Genomic DNA, 25613 nt, shown 5'->3' with positions numbered 1-25613 from the left:
TATATACTAGCTTTCTTATGTCATCACTTAACATTATTAATTGATAAACAAAGACTCAAATAAGTTTTTTAAGATTATATATTTGTTGCTAGAATTAAAAGTGAAAAATTATGTAATTAATGGACCAAAATACTCAAACTGAAATACACAAAGCTCGAAATAAATTTCCACGCACCATCAATAGTATAAATAAATAAGCTTACAAATGATTATTAAAGAAAAATGTTATATGATGTATACTACTTGATACTATTTGAAGACAAACAATGGTTTGAGCTTAATTGGTGAAGGCAGGAATGCATGAACTAGCTTTATATATTAGGAGCTGATGAGTTACTTCAATTGATGATTTGCTGCTGAGAAGATAAAATCAACATTTAATTAAAAACGCCTTTGCTTCTGCTTCGATTAATGGAGGAGATGATTGAAACGATAGTCATGGAAAGGCATGCAACAAGGAGAATAGCTGAAGCCACTATGCCTCGAACAAAAAACTTGTCATATGTGGTCCTTGTAGGGTCCTTCTTTGGGGTACCCACAGAGTCAAATATGTCATCGAAGAACTTCTTAAATTCCAAAGACACTGCAAACCCAACACCAACGCCCGTGGCCAGAAGCACGCAAATTACCTGCAATTTCATATATACACCATTCATTCAATTAATTAAACACATTATTCATATATACCAGCATATGTATTTTTAATTGAGTTTAATTATGGTTTATTGATAATATAAAATTATTTTACATTATCATTCAATCACAAAGTTCATATGATTTTTAAAATAATTATCATAAAAATTAACAAATTAACTTATAATATATGATTGATTGTGAAGAGGGACCGTCTGGCCCAAGACGAAACAATAAATAGGAATCTTTTATAAACAAGTATTGTAAAGTTTAAAAATATTTTTTGTCTCTTAAATTTAGTCAATTGTCACATTTGGTTATCTAGATTTAAATTTCTTTCTTCAGTCTCTTAATTTTCTTTCTTAAAAAAAAGGCTTTTTTAGACCCTTCTATGGTAAGTTATAGGTTTAAATACAAATTTAAAAATAAAATGCAACAATCTAAATTTAAAGGATCAAAACTATATTTAAGTCTATTATACGATATAAGCTTAAATATAATCTGATTTTCGTATTTTACTAAATTCGTAATTTTGGTTTTCCTATTTACAAATAGAAATATTTGGTCTCTTTATTTTACAAAATTTATAATTTTGGACATATATTCAATTTGGCTAATATTTATTTCTTTTATTTTTTACATTTTAATTAATTAAATATTTTTTATAATAACTTAAATAAATATGTTAGGTTTAAGATTCAATTGGAAAAAAAATATACCTAAAATGGGAAAATAAAATATAAATATTTTAAAATAAAATAAAAAATCAAAATTACATAATAAGCAAAACAGGAAAGTAAAAATTGTATGTAAACCTAAAATATAAACATATATTTTATTAAAGATAGGGAGTAGAATAGGTGATTTTCGGTGGTGAAGTTTAATGCGACCTGTATTAATAGGTTTTATTATATTTTATGTTTATTTTACCACTCAGGTATTAAATTTAAATGGAGTGAAATGACTAAAATATCCTTAGTGAAAGTTTGGATTGAATGACTTTTATACCCTAGCTTATGGATTTTTGCAATAGCCCATAACTGCCCTAAAATCCCTTTTGGCCTCCATCGTTGTTCCCTGATTGGAAGAAATTCTCAGAACACTGATGCCTTGGAGGATTCCATTTATTGTCTCAAACTCCTAACTTCAACAACCCCAACCTCTTGGGGAACCACACAAATAACTCAACAGCAATATAGACTATTTCTGTAAATTACTTACGCCAATAAGGCTAATTTTGTCAAATACACTTATCTTAATAAATATATCATTATTTTAACTAAGGTTCAGCGAAGTAGCATTTCAAAAATCCTGACCGTCAAATACTAAACTACTTCATCTAACTGTCAACATTATACTTCACCACCAAAAACCACCCATTCTACTTCCCCACCCTAGCCATCGTAAAAACGAATAGACATATAATTTTTAGTTATGTTTAAAAAAATTAACTAAAAAGTTAAGTGAAAGTTAAAAAATTAACTATAGTTAAAAAATTAGTTTATTAAATTATAAATGTTTGATAAAACTAATTATTGAAATAGCTGAAAGGTATAAAATGATAGAAAAATAATAAAATAGTAATTTATTTTAAAAAAGATAATAAAGAAATTGAATAAATGTATTGATGATAAAAATAAAAAAATATAAAAAATTAGAAGTTAACATTTAAAAAAAAGACTTATTTAATGCATAATCAAACAAGTTTTTCAAGTAATATATAAAATTAGAAGTTAACTTAAATGTGTTGTTAAATATAATTTAACTTTTTTTTGAACCCTTCAATCATGGGTCCGATGCACTCCTCCAAACAACTCTTAAGGTCGGATATGATTGTGATGGGATAAAAATATAAAATATTTTCTGTTTTTAATTTGTTCAGGCAATAAACTAACAATAAAATGGTAGGACCTTGTCTCCAAAGAAGTCAAATTCTGGCAAGAACCCATTACGTATCAACCTCTTCTGCTTTACCGCATAATATATGGCAAATGGTAACTGCAGTATACAATATGCACCACCAATTATTGCTATCACTGCTTCATACCTGCAGTAAATTTTCACATAAACATGGCACACCAATACATTACATTAATGAATTAAGATTACGTGATAAAATAGTTAAATTTTATTAGATATATGTACTATCAAACAGTATATAAAATTAAATTGTAAATAAAATTAATCAAAATATCAATATCTTCATGCCAATAAGCCATCAAAATTGAACAATGATAAATGTTAACAAAAATGAATCTTAATCTATTCTTTTAAACGCACTTTATTTTTTATTATTGACAAAAATTTATTAAAAATTACTAATTTTTACATGTCTGTTCCTTGTTTAATGAATCTCTATTAATTTTGCAGTTTTCAGTATTTTAATTAATTATTGAATGTGTTAGAGTGTGTTGTTGATTGATATTCCTCTTAAACAATTGTTCCAAACCAAAATTTAGGATCCTAATTAAATATAGTAGAGCAGCATTGAAATTTCAATTATATGATAATCATCATGAATGAATGACTATGGTTATCAACACTAGCTAGCTTGAATGGTTTTCTTACCGGTATGAATAGAAATCTTGAAATCTCAACTTTGTTCCATCATCAAATTTGACCTTGTTAGTAAATAGTAAGGCCACAGTTGCAGCTGAGGCAGCGAGAGCAACAATCCTCAGAAAAAGCATCGAGTTGGCCACAGGTTTGGATACCATGTTTACTTCAAATTAAGGTATTTTCCTCCAACACTATTCTCTTACAATATTGTCTACCAACAGAAACCCCCTTTTTATATGCAATTGTTAATTTCTTTGTCTTTCCACGTTAGCTCCAATGGCATTTGTTTTAATCTACAAAACCGCGTTTTTTACACTCTTCTCACAATACCCCTCATTTGGATGAATGTTGGAGCTAAGAGCAATGCCAATACATGGTTCAATTAATCACCCTTTTGCATAAATAATTTTTTACAACTAATCTCCTTGAAAAAATATATGTAGAAGCTTGTGATGCAGCTATTTTTTTAAAAAACTATTATTATTTGGAGGATTAAAAAATAAAACTGATTTTATTGATGTTTTTACTTTTTTATAAAAAAAATAACATGATTTTTATAAAATAGAATTTAAGTTGAGCATTTTATTGAAAGGGGTAGGTTTTCTTTGGGGGAAAATGACAAAGAAATTGGATCCATATTCTTTTCGGAAAAGCCGAGAGATTCTAAGGAAATAATAGAAACATTCTTTTTGTTTGTCTTATCTCAAATTAATTTTCGATGACAAGTGATTTTGTGAGCTGTACTGTTCTAAGGTTCCATTAATTTGGATTTGTCTCTCATAGGACTCTGCGAAAGATTTTGAAACTGACAATGTCTTAGGTTTGGACTTTGGAGTCTAAGTTGTTCACAATGACCGGCTTCACGCGGCAAGTAATTATTAGAATTTGTTTACCAGTGCGAATTAGCAGAATGAAAGAAGAATCCATATTATGAGAAATGAACAAAAAAGAAAATACTTTATTTTGGATGAGAGAATTTAAAATTATGAAAAATTTTAAATTTTAAGAATTTCAATTATTTTAATTAAAAAAAATTTATTTTTAAAATTTTATGTTTAGATAAAAAAAATTTAAAATTGTGTGGGTGAAAGAAAATGAACAGCCAGTTAAAAAATGGGATTTCAGAAACTTTTAGATAAAAAGGAGGATAAAAGTTATAATAGAAATAAGGAAATATTTTGTAGAATTCTTGTGTCAAGAAGATAATTTTAATTTTTCATCTTTTACAAAGAAATTAAAATTGCACATATTTAATTGTTTAAAATTCTGTTTTAAAATTCTAAAAAAATATTCAAACTATGAATTTTAGATTAAAAAAATTTAAATTCTCTAATAAATTACTTTTCTTAATTAAAATTCTCTATTCATACACATTCTCAAGAAATTTAAATGATTCTTATATTTTCTTCCAAGTTACTCTACTTGAATGAATTCTAGATGTTATTTATATTACAATACATATTATAAAAGAGTTATTGGTAACGGAGAATACTCATTTCTAAGCCATATCGATATATAATAAATGATTTTTATCTATTTGCAAAAATTGGCAATGTTAATACAAGCCATACGTAACAAATTTCCGCCATGGCTTGGATTCTTTAAGCCATTTTGTTTTCACGAACCTTCTATCAGTGTTGCTCCAACAGCTTCCAGTTTTTGTTTACATATTTTTTTAGTTCATTTTTACTTTTAAACTGCTATTCATGTACTGTGTAGTTACATACTCTTTAATTTCAATTTTTTAAAACAATAATAATTATTAACTACTAATTATTTTCATTTTTAAATTTGTACTGCATCATCAAAGTAAATTTGACAAAGATGGATTTTTAATAAATTAATCATATCCCCCCCCCCCCCCCCCCCTTTTGTCAAAAAAAAAAAAAAAACACCTGCTTCACCAAAGAATTGATTCAAGAATATTCCCTGGAAAATGTCAGCAATGGGCTTTCTGCCTTTCTCATGTGGATTGGGTTGTAACAAAAGGTCAAAACTACGCATGGTAAGCTTAAGGTCCAGGTTATTCACATCCGTTTTTTGTTTTGTGCACTATTTACCATTTTTTTTTTACATAAACTAGTTTCAGTAATGTGGTTATGTTCTAATATAATACAGAACTAACTATCACAATGTATAAACAAATTATATTACAAAAACTAATTTCAATAATATATTAAATTAAAACATAACTATGTTATGAAAACTAGATAATTTTCGTAAGATCTGCGAAAGAGTGAAGGTAGAAGGAAACAAGGCTATATATTTAGAGTACATAAAAAAAGTGGAGGTATAAAGAGTAAAGAAAGGAAGGTGTAAATAGCATAGGCTAAGCTAAACTGAGCGAGCCCAAATAAGCGAACCTTTTCTAATTGTTTCCAATAAGATAGAAAACTTAAAGGACATTATTTTGCGCAAGCACCGGTCAATTTGTTAATATACCTAGTATAAGATGGACAATTCTAAAATTGTCCTTATGTAAAACTGATATGCATTGTGAATTTATATTATGGATTACGTGGGCTTACATTAATAGATTTATGTTAATAATATATTCTTTTACATATATAAATTTTAAATAAAAATTATAGGTTTTATAAAAATTTATATATGTAAAAAAATATATTATTAAATAAAAATTAATTATAATAAGGCCAAAAAAATACATTAGTAGATTTATGTTAATAATATTTTTTTTACATATATAAATTTTTATTAAAAAATTATTTTTATTTGCAATTTATATATGTAGACAAATTAATTATTAGATAAAAATTAATTATCACATAATTTATTATGTAAATTTACATGTGCATTAAATATACATTATAAATTTTAGTGTTATATATAACGATATTCATTAACATAATTATCCTATTAGCCTAGTTGGTTAGAGCATTATGCTAATAGGGCATACGGATTATGTAATCCACATGTTTTTTTTTAAATTATAAATAAATTAATTTTATTGTTTTTTAAATAGTAAATTTTTTTATTTATAAAAAATATTATTTTAATTTTTGTAAATAGTTATTTGATTTATTAAATATATATATATTATTTTGTTTTTTGTTTGTAAAAATTATTTATTTTTAAATAAAAAATAAATTATTTTCAATTATGTTTTTAATAGTAATTTTTTTAATTCTAAATATATTAATTTTATTTCTGTTTTTAAATATTTTTTATTTTTAATTATAAATTTATTTATAATTATTATATATTATTTGTTATGTAATTAATTAATTATAGTGCTTTTTTAAGTTGCTTTTTAAAAAAATAAGTTAATTCATTATGTAAAATTAATTAAAAATAAATTTTGAATATATATATATATATATATATATATATATATATATATATATATATGATAATTTTTATTTATGAATGATTGTATAATAATTGATTGAAGTATTGTTTGAATTTAGACATAAATTTGTGTGTATGTTCAAATTTGCATATTATGGTTAGAACCAGAGGTTAAGGTTGTGCTTTAGGCAAAGTTATAGGAAGCATCCTCGGGAGAGAAGATAATCGTGATTCAAATGAAGCTCTCCAACGGCAAAAGCCCATAGCATCCGCACGTAGGCAACGAGAAGTTGTCGCTGTTGCTGAGGATGTTCATTAGGTGGATGACAAAGCTAAAGAGGTCTTCCAACAACCTTAAGAAGTAGTTGTTGATGCCCAAGGTTTTTCAGGCGGGCCGCGTCACACATCAGTTTTGACTGCCTATGTTGTTCATGTTGCACTCATTGTTTGGAATTGAGAGGTATTTATAGTTTAAAAAAATTATATTTCAATAAGTATTTATTATTATTGTTAAAATAATTTAATTTTTTTTAGGAACATCCTGAATTGAAGTTATCCTCCCATGGAATGAAGGTTCAGAAATTCGAGAGGCCTGTTGCTGAGATTAAAGGGTTAGTTGCTGCGACAGGATTAAGTCCTCTTATCGCATGTTCATTGGACACTAGCGATTGGGGACTTATATCAACTTTTGCAGAGAGGTGACATAAGGAAACTAGCAGTTTCCATCTTCTAGTAGGAGAGGTCACCATCACCCTCGATGATGTGGTCTCTTTGCTTCATCTGCCTGTCACAGGCACCTTCCACAACTTTGAGACTCTTCATGCCAATGAATCGGTGTTAATGTTAGTGGAATTACTTGAAGTCAGTGGAGATGAAGCCAGAGTTGAGATAGTACAGTGTCATGGGGCATATGTATGACTATCATGGCCACGAGACATTTACCGTGGAAAATGTGATGTCGGACACTGGACTGTAGCAGCTCACGCTTATTTGTTGCATTTGCTAGGTTGCACTCTTTTTTATAATAAGAGTGCAACACACATGCATGTGATGTTCTTGGACGCCTTTCGAGACCTCAGTCAGAGGGAAAGCTACGCATGGGGAGTTGTTGCCCTAGTGTATATGTATGATAATTTGAATGATGCTTCTAAAAGCAGCGGCAAACAACTTGTTGGATATAACACACTATTATAGGTAATTGTAATTGAATTTGATTTAATTTTTTTTATGTATTGATTTGATATTTTTTGGTTTTGAAAATATGTGTAGTGGTTGATTTATGAGCACTTTCCATCTCTTGATGAGGCTTTTACTATTGAAGACTATGATGAAAGGTCACCATGTGCCTACTGCTGGACCTCTACGAAAGTCTCTACAAAGGCATTACCAGCGTCGACGTATTGGAAGCGTCTAGATCGACTGACATCTGATGATGTTTGCTAGATGCCTTACGGTGACCACCATGCAATTAGAGACTTCGAGCTAATTTCTTGTTTTTCTAGACATATCCGATGGGGTCCCCTTGTTGTCATACACCGACCAGAGAGGGTTGTGTGGTATTTTAGGTATGTTTAGACGATTTCTCCATACTTTCTGGGTTCAAGATTATGCTTGGAAGATATTGACGATAGATGGATGCATTTCTCTGACTACCTTGCACCGGTGGGTGATGTGCCATTATTTTCTCCTATTTCTTAACCCTTTTTGCACCATTTTAAATACTGATTAGTCTTAATTGTCAAATTTATGAGGCGGCTTTATTATTTGGGCCCATTCAGCTAATTTGATGTTTTTAATCTAATTTCAGGAATTAATGAAGCATTGGACTTGAATCTAGAATTGGGCTTGGACTTGAAGAGGGCAGACTAATTTATTCTACAAAATTAGATCTTATCTTATCTAGATATTATTTAGATTTGATCTCATCCAGATATTATTTCATCTAGATCTTATCTTATCTTATCTAGATTTGATTTGATTTTACTTATGGGCTTGAATTTAAAACATATTTGTAAGCTTTGGGGCTGAAAAACTATATAACAACACCAAGGTTCTAGTTTAGCTCTCTCCTCGCTTTCTTCTATTTTTCGTTTTTAGTTTTAGTCTCTCTTCTCTTTCTCTTTTATTTTCGTTTTTTACAATTCCAGTTCAGACTTTTAGTTTTATCAATAAAATTTCATTCTCTATTTGATTAATGGAAGGCTAAGTTCGCGGCGTTGTTTTCTCTTGAGGATCAAGCACAGTTATCTTTGAGGTTCTATTATTACTGTTAAATTCTGTTCAGTTTTTCCTCTTCACTAATTAGTCTGAATTTGTTGCTATTAATTCATGCATGCTTAGTGTTTGATTAATTGTCTCTGCGCTTAATTTATGTTCATGCTTAGTGATCGCTTATGAGTAATTGGTGTGTGTAATGCTTAATCACATAATGGATGCTTTATGTTAAATTTCGCTTAGTAATTTAATTTAGGGTTGGATTAAGTGGTTGAACTAATAAAGGATAAATTCTCGCAACCTAGGATAAGAGACTTGCTTGTGAATCAAGGGGAAGTAACATATTTTAATTTTGATAATTTCTAATTCAATTTTACTCGTTGTTTAATTTACAAAAGCAAACAACCCCCCCCCCCCCAATTTGTTACTATTTCCTACTATCTGTTATGAACATTTGGTGTATCATTGCTTGTTAGGAAAAGGCCTAGGATCACTTCCTAGTTACTACATTTTAATATTTATTTGATTCGGGTACGACCTCGATCAATGGGCCAAATTTGTCTTGTGTCTGGATAATGTGCACCAGACTCCATGGACTGGTTCTGCATGATTTTGCATCCATTCATAAGGTCGACACAACTCGAGGATCCAGTTACACATCCACTTGTTGTGCAAGATGACACATATGTCGAACCAGATATGCCTCAATACCTGGTGGCGGCAGCAGCTATGGAGGAAGCACTTGCACATGCACCTTATGATGTAGAGCAGCCTAAACATGCAGTGGTAACATATATATTCATCTTACTCTTAATTTAATATTATTTAAACATGCAATATGGTTATACCTTTTCTGTTGTTGTGAATGTCATAGGAGGCTTGCCAAGCAATAGCTAAAAGGTTGGAGCAGTTGTCCAACCTAAGGATAGTGACTGAAGGCATAGAAACATACGATATCATGCAAGACTACTTAAGGATCGCTAGAGGTGTCATTGTGGATCACAATGTATATGTGTGATCGCGACGAAGGTGGCATATGGAGGACGCATGAAGACATTTGGAATTTTTTAGGAAATGTGTAGACAATGTTTATTATTTTATTTTATTTGACAACATTTTTATTTTAGCAATTTTATTTGAAATGTTTTTTATATTACTATCAAACTGCTTATATCAACACACGTCAATTAAACCACAAACCTTATTTTCCACACATGAATTTTTTTTAATAACTTTCTAATTAACTGTAAAGCGTAAAACTAAATCCTAGTCTGGAAAACCCCTACTTTTTTATGTTCTACTAAACCCTGGTTTTCACGTCACAGTTAACTCTAACAATGCGCGTAACACTAAACCCTACGTATTATAGTAACACTAAACCATTTGAACGTAAGGTATAATACATAATTATGTGAGTTTCCAATGAAACAGTTGTATATTATTATAGTACATGACAATGACATAGGTACCTAAATGTTAACTCTTCACTTAAATCAATATAGTTTGTTTTATACATCATCAAATTTTTGTACTATTGCATTATACTAATATATGGAGTTGGCCACTGTTTTGCCTGAGGATGACAACTTCTAGATCATAATAAAGCTAGAGGCGGTAAGGCACAACATTCTCTTAAATAAACTTGTTACACATGCACAAACAATTTCAAGTTATTATAACACAATTAATTTCATTAATTAAAAAAGAGGATTATGATGAATCTACCTGAATAAAATGATTGTTATACACGTGACCAATACATATTACGCGATGCACAGAAGAATTTGTTGGTGGTTGACTTCTAAGAAGAAAAAAATATCATGCTTTATTGCAGAGATAGAGATACAAGGATAACATTATACCTTGAAGCAATGACATATCCCATGTCGGTTATATTCATGCACTTATCCATAGTAACTTGCATGAACCAGTTATACGGATTACATTATTTAAACTAAATTTTAAATAAAAAAGAAAACATAAATTACATACCATGGATAATCCATCAACAAGTAGGGACCTCTTTAATTCCTCATATTTGTCTATGTCACCAAGGAGGTTGATATACTCATCAGACCATTTGGTAAGTTCTTTAAGCAAATGGTCATGAACCAACGACCATGAATCTTCACCCACACTTAATAAGACAGCAATTGCACGATATCCATAGTTACCATCAGCTTTGACATTGACAATATTTTCAATGGAATTGTGAATGCACGAATGAAATTGATCCAACATCGGCATAATCCTTCTTGGAATTGCCTGGTCATATGATGATGTACTATGTTTGATTGAAGAATTATTATTTTGCACAAAATGTAAAGCATCAACATACTCTCAGTAAGATGTATCACGCTTCGTTGATCTTTGATGTTTGGTCATAGGTTTCTTCTAAGCCCCTTTGGTGTTGACCTTTTCTAGAGGAGGACACATAGAGTTTAGATCAAGGTAGGAAATTTCCCAGAGTTCACTCTTTAGAGTAAATTTGTCACAAACATCAAGCTCTTCAAATCACTTGGATATGGTTTTCATCTCTGCCTTTATGGTCACTTAGGGCTCAGATAACCCTTGGTCTGAAAAATTTAGCCTCCGCCAAAACATATGGATTGTCTCAAGTGGTATGGTACCAACAACATATTTGGACAGCTCACATGCACATGGAAGACCGTGAGTAGTTCTTATGACACATCCACAATGAGAAGGGTTTTTGTCAGCATAATGTACATGCTCAAACTCAACGACAATATGATTTAAAGCATACCTTGATATCATGCCAAGTAGCCTCTTGTATATGGTAACTTTAAAAACATGTCCAACCACATGTGTACTTGCCTCAAAAGATGCTTTAATTTCAGTGTGTTGCAACATGATCATGTTGTTCATGACTTCCCAAACACTACATAAGTCTCCAAGGCTATTCTGTAATAGTCTTTTTAAAGCCAAATGAGCAAATTCAACCTTGTATATGAAATACACAAAAAACAACAAACAAATACAAGTATTTTTATCCATTAATTCCTAAATCGTAGTAAAAAAATGAAAATTTTCATACCTGTTTGTTGTTGTGTTTCCTAAGCACATGACTGTTTGCTCTTCGGAAAACTTAATCGAAAAATGTACCGAGTCGCGCAAGTAATATAAAACGGTAAGAATCGAGTATCAAATCACAGGGAACTTGTTTCATTCAAAAAAAATATATGTTCAATGAGCAAACATTTGTTTAAAGCAGTAAATATTAAATGGGATTTTTATATGAAAATCTAATTAACTATAAACTAAAATATCTAGAAGTTGAGAAGTAAAAAGCGTTGGGTCATTCTACTGAACTTGCTTTGATGTTGTTAAAGGTTTTTCTCTATTTAACGTTGTTTTAGTGTTCTTATGCTGAAAAATTACCCAATCCAAGATCCCTCGAGTGAATAGGCCTAACTCTATTTAAACCTCGTCCTTGATCCCTCAACAAACTTAGTTTAAATGAGTTGCGTTAAGATTACAACATAATAAAGACTAAATCACTGCACTTCATTCCTAGACATACGATTTTCTAACTTGTTCTATCAAGTTCTAAGGCTTTAAAGCACTTCCTAATGCTAAAAATCCTAACTATACATACAAATGAGTGATCAAACCACAATCATGTAAAAATAAGCATAGATAGAAGCAATGAACACATAAGAACATCATTAAATAGATAGTAAAAGAGTATTACATCAAAGGTTCAGCAGAACTCCCCAATAAGAGATTTAGCCTTCCATTACAAGCAATGAACTTTTCAACACAAAGTACAAAATTTTAGGGAAGAAAATGGTTGAGGATGTCTCCTTCAACCTCTAGAACCCTAATCTCACCCCTCTAACCTAAACTCTCTTGGAGGCTGTTGGTTTGTCGCTCTAACTTCGTCTCTTGCTCTGTTTTTCGACACCCCTTTTATTTTACGCCAACTCCAGTGTTTTAAAGGCTCCTTAACATTTCAAATTTTGAAGGCTCGCTTAGCGAGCCAAGCTCGCTAAGCGCGAGTTAGTGAAATCTAGCTTAGCGAGCTGGGCGTGCTGAGCGCGAGAAGGGACAAAATACTCGATGAGCGAGCTGGCGGCATGCTGAGTGTGCATCTCTCTGGATGATCCTCTTCTATGGTTTCCTAACACTCTAAGCGAGCTGTGTGCTTAGCGGATGTCACTCGCTAAGCGCATATGGCTCGCTTAGCGAGACACCAGTTGCTTGAACCTCCTTCTTCTTTTAGCCTGAAATTGAAGTTGTTTCACCTTAATTCACAAAATTGGGAGTATCTACTGAGTAAAATCAAACTAAACATGAAAATATGTATAATTCCTACAAAAAGAACCATAAATTGGGGGGGGAAGATGCTAATTTCATGCAACTATTAAATACAAAAGTTAGTCATAAATAACGACTAACAAACTCCCCCAAATTTACAGTTTTGCTTGTCCTCAAGCAAAGAAATATCAGTTTACTTGTCCTCAAGTGACAAAAATCATAGTTGTTACTCAAAAATGTGTTTGCTCCAAAGCATTCAATCACATGACATAAGTGGTAAGCAATACTTCAATCAACAGCTCTTCATAAAGATATGCAGAATTTCAAAGATATGAGCATGATCATTAAGCAACACAAGTGAAATAAGCTAGCAAGCAAGACAGGTATCAAGGACGGTTCATCAAGCCTAATCCTCACTGTCACTGTTTCTCTCATAAGCACAAGTATTCAAGTCTATTCTTCAATCAACAACCAACACAAGTCTCAACTTTTGCATTTCATCTCATGACATACGATCACAAACACACAATTTGAATCTGAAGGACTTTCTTGGCTTGTAACGAGGCTAGGCTGCAAACAATTCATGGTTTTTCTAGGATGCAAAATTTAGGTTCTAGGAGAGCATTCATCCTTAGATTACCATTTTCTTTTATTCCCAGCTTCTATTTAAATGCCACAAACATATAAGACACTTAACTTAAGTAACAACTCACACATACTTTTATTCTTGAATTTTTTTTTTATTTTAGCAGTTTTTTTACTTAGTGCTTCTTTACATAATTTTTTTGTGTGATTGTTACTTCTCTTACCATAATTACCATCACCCAACATCTTCCCCCAAATTTGGGACAAATTTGCTTTGAACCATGATGCTCTCCTACAACTTAAAGAAAGGTAGATGGAGATTATAATTCAACAGGCTCAAGGTTCACCTCAATCAATCATATTTAAGCTCAAAATGGGTGCAAGGGATTCATCATTCATGAACAAGGTAAGCTATTTGGCTAAGTGGCTAATTCAATCAATCACGACTTTCATCATTTCCAAAATCATGCATTCATTTAGTATTTAGAGATTCATGCAAAAATCGGTACTCAATGCTAGTCATTCTCTCACAATTAAGGTTCGCACAACTCACCGGGTTATGGCTAATGATTGCCTTCACAATTTACCTGTCAAACAAACTAACAATTTCACTCACATCCCTAATTCATGTTCTTTCTCTTCTAATTACCGCATACTTATTCAAAGCACGTGATCTAACATCACAATTCATTCAAGTCATGCAATCGATCAATTTCAAAATCATTCACAAACACAGAAATTTCAAACCAACATAATCCACTGCATATATAAATGTAAACTGTTTTAAAAACTGTAAAATTTGCTAAATAAGTAAATAAACTAAACTAAAACTGGAATGTAAAAGTTGTATCTAAATAACAAAAAATAAATAATGTCCTATCATCAATCATCTTGCGCCTGTGCAGGATCATCCTGAGGTATGGAGGGGGCATCCTGTGTTAGACAAATGGCCTCAGATATCTTAAGAAAGGGGGGGGGGTTGAATTAACATATCACAAACTTTTCCTAATTAAAAATTCTATTTTGATTTTAACCTAAATCCCAAGATTCCTTTAAAAAATGAACAATCAAATAATTATGCAAATTAAACTTATTGAAAAGAAGCAATAAGCAATAAACAATAAAAGAGTTTAAGGGAAGAAAGATTGCAAACTCAGATTAATACTGGTTCGGCATCACCCTTGTGCCTACGTCCAGTCCCCAAGCAACCCGCTTGAGATTTATACTGGTTCAACAGAACTCCCCAATAAGAGATTTAGCCTTCCATTACAAGCAATGAACTTTTCAACACAAAGTACAGATTTTTAGGGAAGAAAATGGTTCAGGATGTCTCCTTCAACCTCTAAAACTCTAATCTCACCCCTCTAACCTAAACTCTCTTGGAGGCTGGTGGTTTGTCGCTTTAACTTATTCTCTTGCTCTATTTTTCGACTCCCCCTTTATTTTATGTCAACTTCAGTGTTTTAAAGGCTCCTTGACGCTTCAGATTCTGAAGGCTCGCTAAGCGCGAGTTAGTGAAATTTGGCTTAGCGAGTTGGGCGCGCTGAGCGCGAAAAGGGACAAACGACTCGCTGGGCGAGCTGGCGGCATGCTGAGCGTGCATCTCTCTGGCTGATCCTCTTCTATGGTTTCCCAACATACTAAGCGAGCTGTGTGCCTCGCTTAACGGATGTCACTCAATAAGCACATATGGCTCGCTTAGTGAGACACCAACTGCTTAAACCTCCTTCTTCTTTTAGCCTGAAACTGAAGTTGATTCACATTAATTCACAAAATTGGGAGTATCTACTGAGTAAAATCAAACTAAACATGAAAATATGTATAATTCCTACAACAAGAACCATAAATTGAGGGAAAGATGCTAAGTTCATATGAATATTAAATACAAAAGTTAGTCGTAAATAACGACTAACGATGACCTTATTCGTTCAGACTTTAACAAATCTTTCTTTGTGGGGAATCATCCATGTTTGGTGGACATAGTCAACAAACATTGGCCATGGTGAATAAGCAATTTCAAACTTCTTAAGGCAATCATCGAATTGATGCTTGAAAGGAGAATCAATCAAACTCCCCCATGCATCCATGACATAATCCCATGCATTTTTTTGACCAATTAAGGATCTACATTTTGCCTTGACATTCTTGTCGATGTGAAACCTACACAACAAGTTGGTACACTCAAGGAATATAATTTTCACTGCATTCATCAATGCTAAGTCTCTATTGATAACAATAACTCCATGGAGGACATCACTTCTTAGAAAAAGACCTCGAAAATGTTCTAGAGCCCCATACCATATTATTTACACGTTCTCCCCCCAAATAGGCAAAACCAGCAAAGAATGTCATTCTCATTGGTGTCACATCAACAAAGTCTAGTAATGGGAGCCTATACCTGTTTGTTTTGTAGGTATTATCTATCAAAAATACCAAATTACAGGCATTGCATGACTTCATTGCATCAAGATGACACCAAAAGATATCACATACAACATCTTCATCTTTTAATATATGTCAATGAATATACCGATCCCGTTCAAGAAGCTTCATTAGTTGTTGCATTTTAGTATCATTGCCTCTTATGGAAGAATGATATGCACTTTTTGCATTGTATATTTGTTTGATTGTTGTATAACTATTGGCATTGTGCTCCTTTAGCGTTAGCAGAATATTTCTTGGCTTTACTATTGACTTTGTCATATCAACAATAACTGTCTTTTCATCCCTAGTCAACCGACCTGCGTATGGATGTCCAACTAATGACTTTGTCATTTTATGATTGTGACTCCCACACATTAACTTCACCATCCATCATTGGCCTCCAACCGTTGGTTTCCCACGAAACTTAAAGGGACACCCACATTTTTTACTGCCAGTATTTTTTCTTACAAAATCTTTCTTCCTAGACCTATACTGGTCACTCCTTTCACAACCAATTAAGACAAATGAAGTCTTTCCTTTCATATCAGTGTTTGTGTTTGACCTCATAATCACCGCCACAAATCCAATTTCATAAGCAACAAATCGAGCCCAATGTAGAACATCATCTCGGGTAACAAACACCTATAATGCAATCCACACAAGTTTAGTCTTCAAGGGAAATTCATTTTATTACTTTAATAACAATAAATCACATTAATATTTGAGAAATATTGAACGCATCAGAACAATCAACATTTTTTTCATTCACACCAGCTTCGTCTTCATTTTGTTCATTCATATCAACTTCTTCATACATTATACGATCATATATCCATTGATCTTCGTCCATCTTAACAAGACATTAAAAAATTTCAACATCACAAACAAACAATTCCTAATCGCACCATACATATACTATTACACAAAACCCTACATAATTTTTTATTGCATATAATATTATAAAACATTAAAATTGATAACCCTATATATTAAAACTCAATAACATCAATTTTTTCTACTTACAATTAATAACCATATAATACATAAAAAATTATAATCGAATCATATCAAGCAAAATAAATTATATTATTCGATAATTCATAAAACTATGACCACAAAAAACAATCAATTTTAGACCACAAAAGCTCAAATAAATTATACATAAATTGCAAGTGTAAATTATTTTACAATTAATACCATTTGCAAAATATAAAAATAAATACTTACAAATTAATTATCTATCTACACTTATTTAAAAATATTTAAAATAATAATATGAATTACATTTCAAATAAACAAATAATTTTATTATACACATTAATTTAATTTTTTTAACAATTATATTAAAATATTTTTAATGTAAAAAAATTCAAAAAGTTAATATTTCTTTTAATTAAAAAAATTAAAAATCCATATAACTCACACGAATTAACTAATATGTATGAGTTATACGGATTACGTAATTCGTATAACTCATACAGATTAGTTAATCCGTAAGTTATATAAAATTTAAAAATTAATCAATCTACAAGTTTTATATAACTTAAGGATTCTTTAATCCGTGTTTTACGAAAAATAAAAATAAAAAATAAGAATGCCAACGTACCTTCGAAGCACCTCCATTAACAATGAAATCAACCACTGCCACAACTACCACCGATGTACCTCTGTAAAACTTTTACCTTGGCCGAAGCAGCACAATACACCTCTCATGATGATGAAAAAATAAGAAGAAATCGAAAAAACCAACGAATGAGTGCGTTATTGTAAAAAAATTACTTAAAAGAAGACAGAAAACACAAAAGGGTATTTTCAGAATTTTATTTTAAGCTAGGTGCACAAGCAATATGTCTGGTGCACCTAGCAACACCCCGCAACAAGTAGTTGAAAATTGGGCCATCAAGAAAAAACTATGAATCGAGCAACCAAACCCAAAACAACTACTATGCAAGTAATGAAATTGAAAATCACAAAAAAAAAAAAGATAAATGCAAATGCAACACAATTACGGGCAAAAAAAAAAAAAAACAATTCATATTCCAAAAACCCCTTTGTATTAATTTCTTGGAACCTTCTTGATCTTCATCCCATTATTTAAAAGCCATTCAGGATAAGCTCCCCGAGTAGAATATTATATCTCTTGTTGGCCTTTAGAGATATAAACATCGGTACCTGAGCCTAGGTATTGGAGAAATGGACCAATTTTCACGATAGATATTCCAATTTTTCATAAAGCAAGTTGAGATCATAGTGAAATTATTAAGAGGACAACTTGTTAGCTAAATAAATGGACTAATTCGATCAAAAATTAAAGTGATTTATATGAAAGCTATTTCGCTTAACCTAAATGCCTTTCTGCGCCTAATAATTTTATCTTTTCTAGAATATGCATTTGCCAATATATCACAACAACTGCTTGTATTTCATTGAGTTAGTTATATTACTTTCTATGTAAGCATTGGTTAACGAGTTTATAAGATGACCCAATTCCAAGCACTAACTTGTATCTATATCAATAATTTTAAGCAACATGGAAGAGCATTCTTCCTTCTATATATATATATATATATATATATATATAAAACAAAGTGTGGCTGCAGGCACAAAAACTGAATTTGGATATAATAATCTCTGGATGAATGTTAATTACAGCCTGAGCCAGAAACCTAACAAATTAAAGGAATGTATAATATTTGTGACCCATCCTTAGTTCTATATATACAGTTTTATTTGATTCATCTTATAAAGTTGGACTATATTAATCTCGTCTTCCAAAATATATGAAGCAGTGGGTGCAATACATAGAATAATTTTTCTAATTTAAGAATCAATAAAGTTATTTTTGTAAAGAAGAATGTATAATTAAGGAAAAATGCATGGATAAATTTTATAGCTATGTCGATTTAACAAGTAAGATCTACTGCCATTTAAAAAATTAGCTAAAATGTGTTAGATGTGAGGATAATTAAGAACCTAGTCACCCTCTACCCCATGGTAATCACATAGCTTAAATTTGAATCCAAGAATCTGAGTTATTTATAAATTTTATGTAAGGGGCTCATTAAACTTAGCAGCCAGCTCTAATCCTTTTCACCCTTTATGTAAGGATTTATAAAAAGAAATTATATAATCATTTAATCATAAATAATTATATATATGATAAATTTATTAACTTTTATAATAATTATATAAAAATTATTTTATCATAATTTTTAATTAACTGACCGTATAAAACTTTTCATATTCATAGCGCATACAAATTAAACTCATGGAAGAAATATATTACTATAACATGGACAACACAACAAAATGTCATGTTATTTACAGAAAACTTATAAAATTTATGGATAAGTTATATGAACAAATTAAAAATACATATTTTCTCCAATAATACTTGAATTTAATTAATATTTTGACCTTGTAATCGTTTTTATACTAACTTCCCATAATAGATTGTCATTTAATTATGATAAAACTATTGTTATAGTAATACACATATCTTACATAATTCTGCATTTTCGATGTCAATATGTCACGCACACATTCAAAAAGTTTTTGTTCGAGAGTGAAGTATTTATGTTTCTTTAATATAGAGTATCCCAAAATGACTTAGCAGAAGAATGAAAGATATGATGATAGTTCATGCGTATTTATCTCTAAAGATAGATCGGTCCATGACATGGGAGTGTCATCTTATTTTTACAGTATAGGCAAATTACTAAGGCTACAATGCATAATTTGAACATAGTTTTCTTTTGTAAAAGTATGGGACTTTTTTGATCTTTCGGATTTGATGCTTTGACTTTTGGACTAGCACAAGCAAACTGCTCTTTTTGGATTTAAAGATAGGTATCCCCCACTCACATGGTTTGTTTCATGAGTTATCACTATTCAACTTGCTAGAGAAAATTCTCATTGAGGGTTGTGGATCAAAAAAGATGCCTAAAAATTAAGAAGGGCCCCAACACCCAAATAGATTATTAGGGTTTGTTGGCTAAACTTTTTCCATATACATTAGACAACTTTACCATATGAAGACTTCTAAAAATCCGCACCTAAAAACATTTACACACAGCACAACAAATTCATGGAACCTTTAGATCCTTCCTTGCAAAGCATATGTCAATTCATGGAAGGCTTTTGTGTTGTAAATAACACCTTCGTTATCTTTATTCTTTCCATTGTGTGTGACATGTTACCACTTATAACTTCTTTTTGGTTACTTTTTGTTTGTTTTACTTTCCCAAAATGCTTTGAGACCCAAGAAAACACGGAAATTCCATGCACTTAGGTTGCCATGTCATGATTCATGCAAAGCTGGTCTCATTTGGTTTGATGCACTCATGGGTGATTATAAGCCCATACTTTTAGGGCTTTTGTCTTTCATGTGAGATGATCCAGCCACCATCATGGTTGAAGGTGATGGAGAGGCACATGGAAACTAAAAAGGTCATCTTCCCACAAAAGAGTACACATTACAACCAAAAAGAAAAAGAGAAAAGGGACGAAAAGAAGAGAGAAAAAAATAATCAACAAAAAATAAAAAAAGGTAAAACAGCCCACGCTCCCCTGTCCTACTAGATAATGCTCCTCCTCAACACTCTCATTCAAGATCTTATTTATTTCTCCTCGTTGGGAAGAATAAAGGAATCAAACACTGCTCTGTCCCTGAGTTGGGTGTAGAGGTATGTGTTATAGAGACACTTAGATAGTGAAAGCTAGGGAGAGAAAAAAGAAAAAGAAAAAGAAAAGATGATCAAGAGAGTGAGATTAATGTATGCAAGGGCATAAAAGAATCACGTAAACCAAAACCAACCATAGTACGAAAAATCCAAGTAGAGTCATACTTTTTTTAACACAAGTGACAAATTAATATTTCCAAGGAATTCTAGCTAAATTGATGTGTGTGTATGTCTCTTTCTATTTGACATATCTCCATTAGCGGGGAGAAAGAAATCATTCCCATAACATAAGCTTATCTAATTACAACCCCCCTCTTCGTGTTCGAGTAGTTATTTTCATCATTGTATTCTTAAACACTGGCCCTCATTATTGTTGGCTGCCACAAAGATGCATCATTTTTTATAAATCCCTACCAATGGTTTTCTCCGGATAAAAAGTTGAATCATGTGCTCATCACAGCTGCTTCGTCCCACCATTATTCCTAAATAGTAAATACCCCTCCACAAATAAAAGGAAGACACGAATATTACCCAAGTTCCATTTGGGTTTCTTAACGAATATTTTTGTATTCTTATTTTGTGCTTCACTGTGCAATTGGAAAACAACATTTTTTTTTTCCATACAATTGTAAAAACATGTTCATACAAACTACTTAAAACCCCTCAACACAATGACCTTTTTTTTCTTACCACCAATTAACATATCCAAACAACTGAAATAAAAACAGATATTTTTTTAAATTATTTATGGGAATTTTTTTGGTATAAAAAACAATAACTTAAATAGTTAATTAAGTAGAGCCATGATGTTCTATTAAGGAAAATCTAAGGTTTACATGGATAATGCTTGTTTTTCAGTTATCAACTGATAAACTTATGGCCAATATGTTTTTGGCACCTCAATATTTCAAAATGTTGATTTTAAGTCTTCACATTCATGAAAAGTAACGTGGTTTTAATCTCTTGTTGGGGAAAAAAAAATGTGCTTCTATCAAGATATAGGGATTAAAAATATAAAAAATAAAAGATAAAATTAAAGAAAATAAAAATAATATTTCAAATTTGAGGGGTCAAAATTTTATTTTATCTTAGATTTATTAACAAAGATGCAAATAGATGATACACAAAGAGTACCCATCAATGCACCACAACACAAAACTACCTATAGAAAAGTGAGCAATCCAAGAGAAACATGATAGTACTACATTCCAGGGGGTTAGTATACCAATATGACAACAGGAAGCTCTCATTCTCTGATTTTGCTTTGAACCATACCCACGAGAGAGTTAATTAACAAAATTCGTTAACTATAGGAAGTCAAAGTGAATCTATAGTTTGGAATATATAATATTGTTTCTCTTAAGCCACAATTTCCAAACCACCACATAATAGTAATATCCAAACCCTTTTATTTTATTTTTTTTTCTTTCACCATATCCCTCTATGATGGAGGTATTATTAGGTTGACTTGTTTTAATAAAATTAAATAACTATGTCCATTAAATCTGAGAACATTTTAAATCTTATAATGATTATATCAATAGTTTAATTTTTGTTAGACAAAGAGTATATAACACATAGGTTAATTCAACACTAAACTGTTAACATAATTCTTGTTCTAATTATAGTAGTATAGGTAGTATCAATGTAAAGCGTATAATAGGAAATGGAGAAAAATATGTGCCTTACTTTTTTTTTTCTTTTAGATAAAAATTATTCAGCAGTACTAATGACAAAATAAGTGTTTCCTATTTTAATAGCCCAAAGTATAAAAACAGTTCTTTTTTAATGCTTTCGAAAATTAAGGCAAATATTTAATGATGATTATATTGATTGATTAATTAGTTCTCCACGAATATTACCTTCTGTCGTTGTCACACTTCCTTGAAAAGAGAAGTATCATTATCTTATGCCTACTTAATTAGACGTCAGAGTGGATCAATTAGTGCATGTGCATTGATTAATTATTAAATCAAGTTTTCAACGAGAGAAAAAGTGTACGTGTTCAACGATCGAAAAAGCTTTTGCTCCTTGTATACATATATAATGAAAATGCTCATGTATATGAGCCACAACTATTAGCAGGAACTGATCATTATTAGGACATATGCATAGACAAGAACTAAAGGGCCATGTAGCCAACATATCACACCCCCTTCACCACTTTGTCATAGGGTTTATGATACGATGATGAACAAGATATGTTTGTCTTGTGCAAAGTGATTAAAAGATCCAAGATCATTGTGTGGAATTCAGAGAAGTCTCTTATATTTGTCCATATATATTTCAAACAATTAAATGAAACAAAAAAACGGGATAGCATATATAGGGCAGCTGGTGATTATTATCAAACCTGGAAACATGAGAAGACAGGTGGCTTCAAATCAGGACATCCTCACAGGTAGAAACAATGATATAATACACACAGCGGAGTTATAATAATTAATAGAAACAATAAGTTATTGATGCATGTGCTACTTAATTCAAAATAAGATTTTAGATTTAAATATAATAAATGAAAAAATGTGATTAAAGTGAGAGAATTTTATTTAGTCAATTAATTTTTTTAATAAAAATTAATTATTGACAAAACTGATAAATATTTATTTATTTATATTAATAATATGATAAAAAAATAATTAATGAGGAAAAAAAACTATTTAGAGGCCCCTCTTTCTTATTGAGACAAAGACAATTTAAGAATATAATACATATTGATGAAAAGATCTCATCCCCACTCATTCATTGTGAACCCCACCACACCCTTATTTCTACCCATTCATTTTCTGCCCATTATGATCATTTCAACCTCAGTGATAATGACTGGTCAAAACTTGATTGATCACCTAAAGAAAGAATACATATACATGCAATCAAAAGGTAAAATCTAAAGAAAATTGATCATGCATATATATGTGTCTCCCTTTTTTTTTTTTTCTCAAGGTGGTCATTAGTCTCTTCATCAATCAGTTTTTTTTCTTCTTCTTGATAATAAGTAATAACATAACCATTATGAGTCATCGATGCTTCTTTTACTAACTGAAATGGTGCTTGCCTCGTAAACAAAGTCCAGAGTCAAACAGCTTTTCCCTACACGGAATATATATAGGCCCACTTTATTTTCCCATTTCAATTTTTTTTATTCATTTTTCCATTTCAATTTAACTATGAAAGCTATACATTATGTTCTCCAATTTAACTTACTTTTTTCTTGTTTAATTCTTCCCAATGTTCCAAAAACAATTGAATGTCATGGAAATTTCTAGAAAGTATCTATTAGGGAAATATTTTTTGCTTTACTTATAATATAATGACTGACTTATAGGGTAATTAACTTGGCAAGTAAAAGAAATTGATAAATTGATATAAAAAAAAATAATAAGCAAGTAGAAGAAATCTTTTATGCTGCTAAGCATATCTTGTATTCCTGCATGTTGCCTATAGTCTTTTTTTGTCAACAATGCTGCCCATGGATGAACATGGACTAACTGCAGTGGGAATTTATATTTGTCTTGGTCTGGAAATTTGAATATTTGGGTCAGGTGTTCTGAGTTATTTAAGGAAAATAAGAGATTGTAGATTGCGGCAGTCCCCATTATATATTATTAGATGCTTGTTTCTTTGTAATCTCACGTCAATTTCATAATAGTGTTAATATCCACTTGATTAGATAGTGGACTGTTATGCCTTGGGAAACTAGATTATACCAAGCTGATTCATTCTTTACAATTCTTTATGATTAGACCATATTGTCTTTCTCATTCAAAAGTAGTAGCATAGCTAGATACCTAATGGCCTAATTCTTCTAATTACTTCAAAACAAATTCTTCAATATTCATGATGATGTCTTTTCCAATTATTTCAGTGACCAAACTCGTCACCAATGTGGATAGAATCATGCAGTGTCTACCAACTTGATCAAATTATTTTATTAGTTTTATTCTCACGACATTCAGCTTGATGTACTGCATTAGCTATGCTCAACCATCAAGTCATAAGTGTATATTCTATCCAAATAATATATTCACTGTCTAAATTAATAAAAAGAAGACGTGGGCAACATCGATCCTCCTCCTCCTCCTCCTAATAATAATAATAAATTGAGTTACCGAATTCAAACAAATAAAGCATCACCATTATTAATTTGTAGATCCCTCCCCAAATCGCTATCCATATAAACATGCATGAAAAATTAAAAAGGAAAATAATTTTTTTTTCACGTCAAGGATATCCTTTAGTGGATTGTCAAAAACAAATTTCTTTGGATATTATTAAAGTTGGTTTTATCTTTTACTAGCATTGGTTATTTTCATACACAAATAGTCTGTAATTGGATTATAATTAATATACTTAAAATACCCAATCATTTACCAATTCTAACGAATTTTATAAATAAAAGAAAAGAATATATAATACCGAGAGCTCATACGAGTTAAGACATGTTCTAAGGTTTAATAATTAATTTTTTATTCTCTTAATTTTTTAAATTTTATATTTAGTCTATCAATTTTTTTACAACTGAGTCGCTATTAATTTTTATCGGTATTTTTAGTCTCTCTAAAAAAATTGTTCATTTGCAATTGCTCATTAATTTTTATTACTCAAAAATTAGTCTATACTTTATCCATTTATAGTTCCCATATTAATGAATAATTTTGAACAATAAAAAAATAAAAAAGGAACTAAAATTAAGAGAAAAATAAAGAGACTAAAAATGATAATAGAAAATTAACATAGTATTAATAGAAAAATAAAGAGACTAAAAAAGTTGGAAATTAAAATCTAAAAAAGTTAAAGAATTAAAAATTTAAATTTAAAGGATGACACTTTACAACTCACTTGAGTGCCTAAGGTTTTATACGTACTTTTTGAGATATTTTGAGATGAGTGAAAATTAACCTATACTATTTATGTCACATTTTCAATTAT

The 25613-nt window shown here is 30.7% G+C and overlaps 1 protein-coding gene across 1 annotated transcript; it reads right to left on the bottom strand.

Moving 5' to 3' along the window:
• Positions 1-160: 160 nt before the first annotated feature.
• Positions 161-3377, bottom strand: LOC114417764 (CASP-like protein 4D1). The gene is made up of 3 exons (XM_028382831.1): positions 3202-3377; positions 2545-2680; positions 161-629 (listed from the first exon to the last, which is right to left on the bottom strand). Exons 1-3 carry the CDS (start codon positions 3348-3350, stop codon positions 378-380), a joined length of 537 nt encoding a protein of 178 aa, XP_028238632.1. The 5' UTR covers positions 3351-3377; the 3' UTR covers positions 161-377.
• Positions 3378-25613: the final 22236 nt, after the last annotated feature.

This window comes from Glycine soja, chromosome 7 (assembly GCF_004193775.1).
Source record: "Glycine soja cultivar W05 chromosome 7, ASM419377v2, whole genome shotgun sequence".
Lineage (NCBI taxonomy): Eukaryota > Viridiplantae > Streptophyta > Magnoliopsida > Fabales > Fabaceae > Glycine > Glycine soja.
The sequence above is the reverse complement of the archived record's forward strand: the minus strand, read 5'-3'. Positions and strand labels throughout refer to the sequence as shown.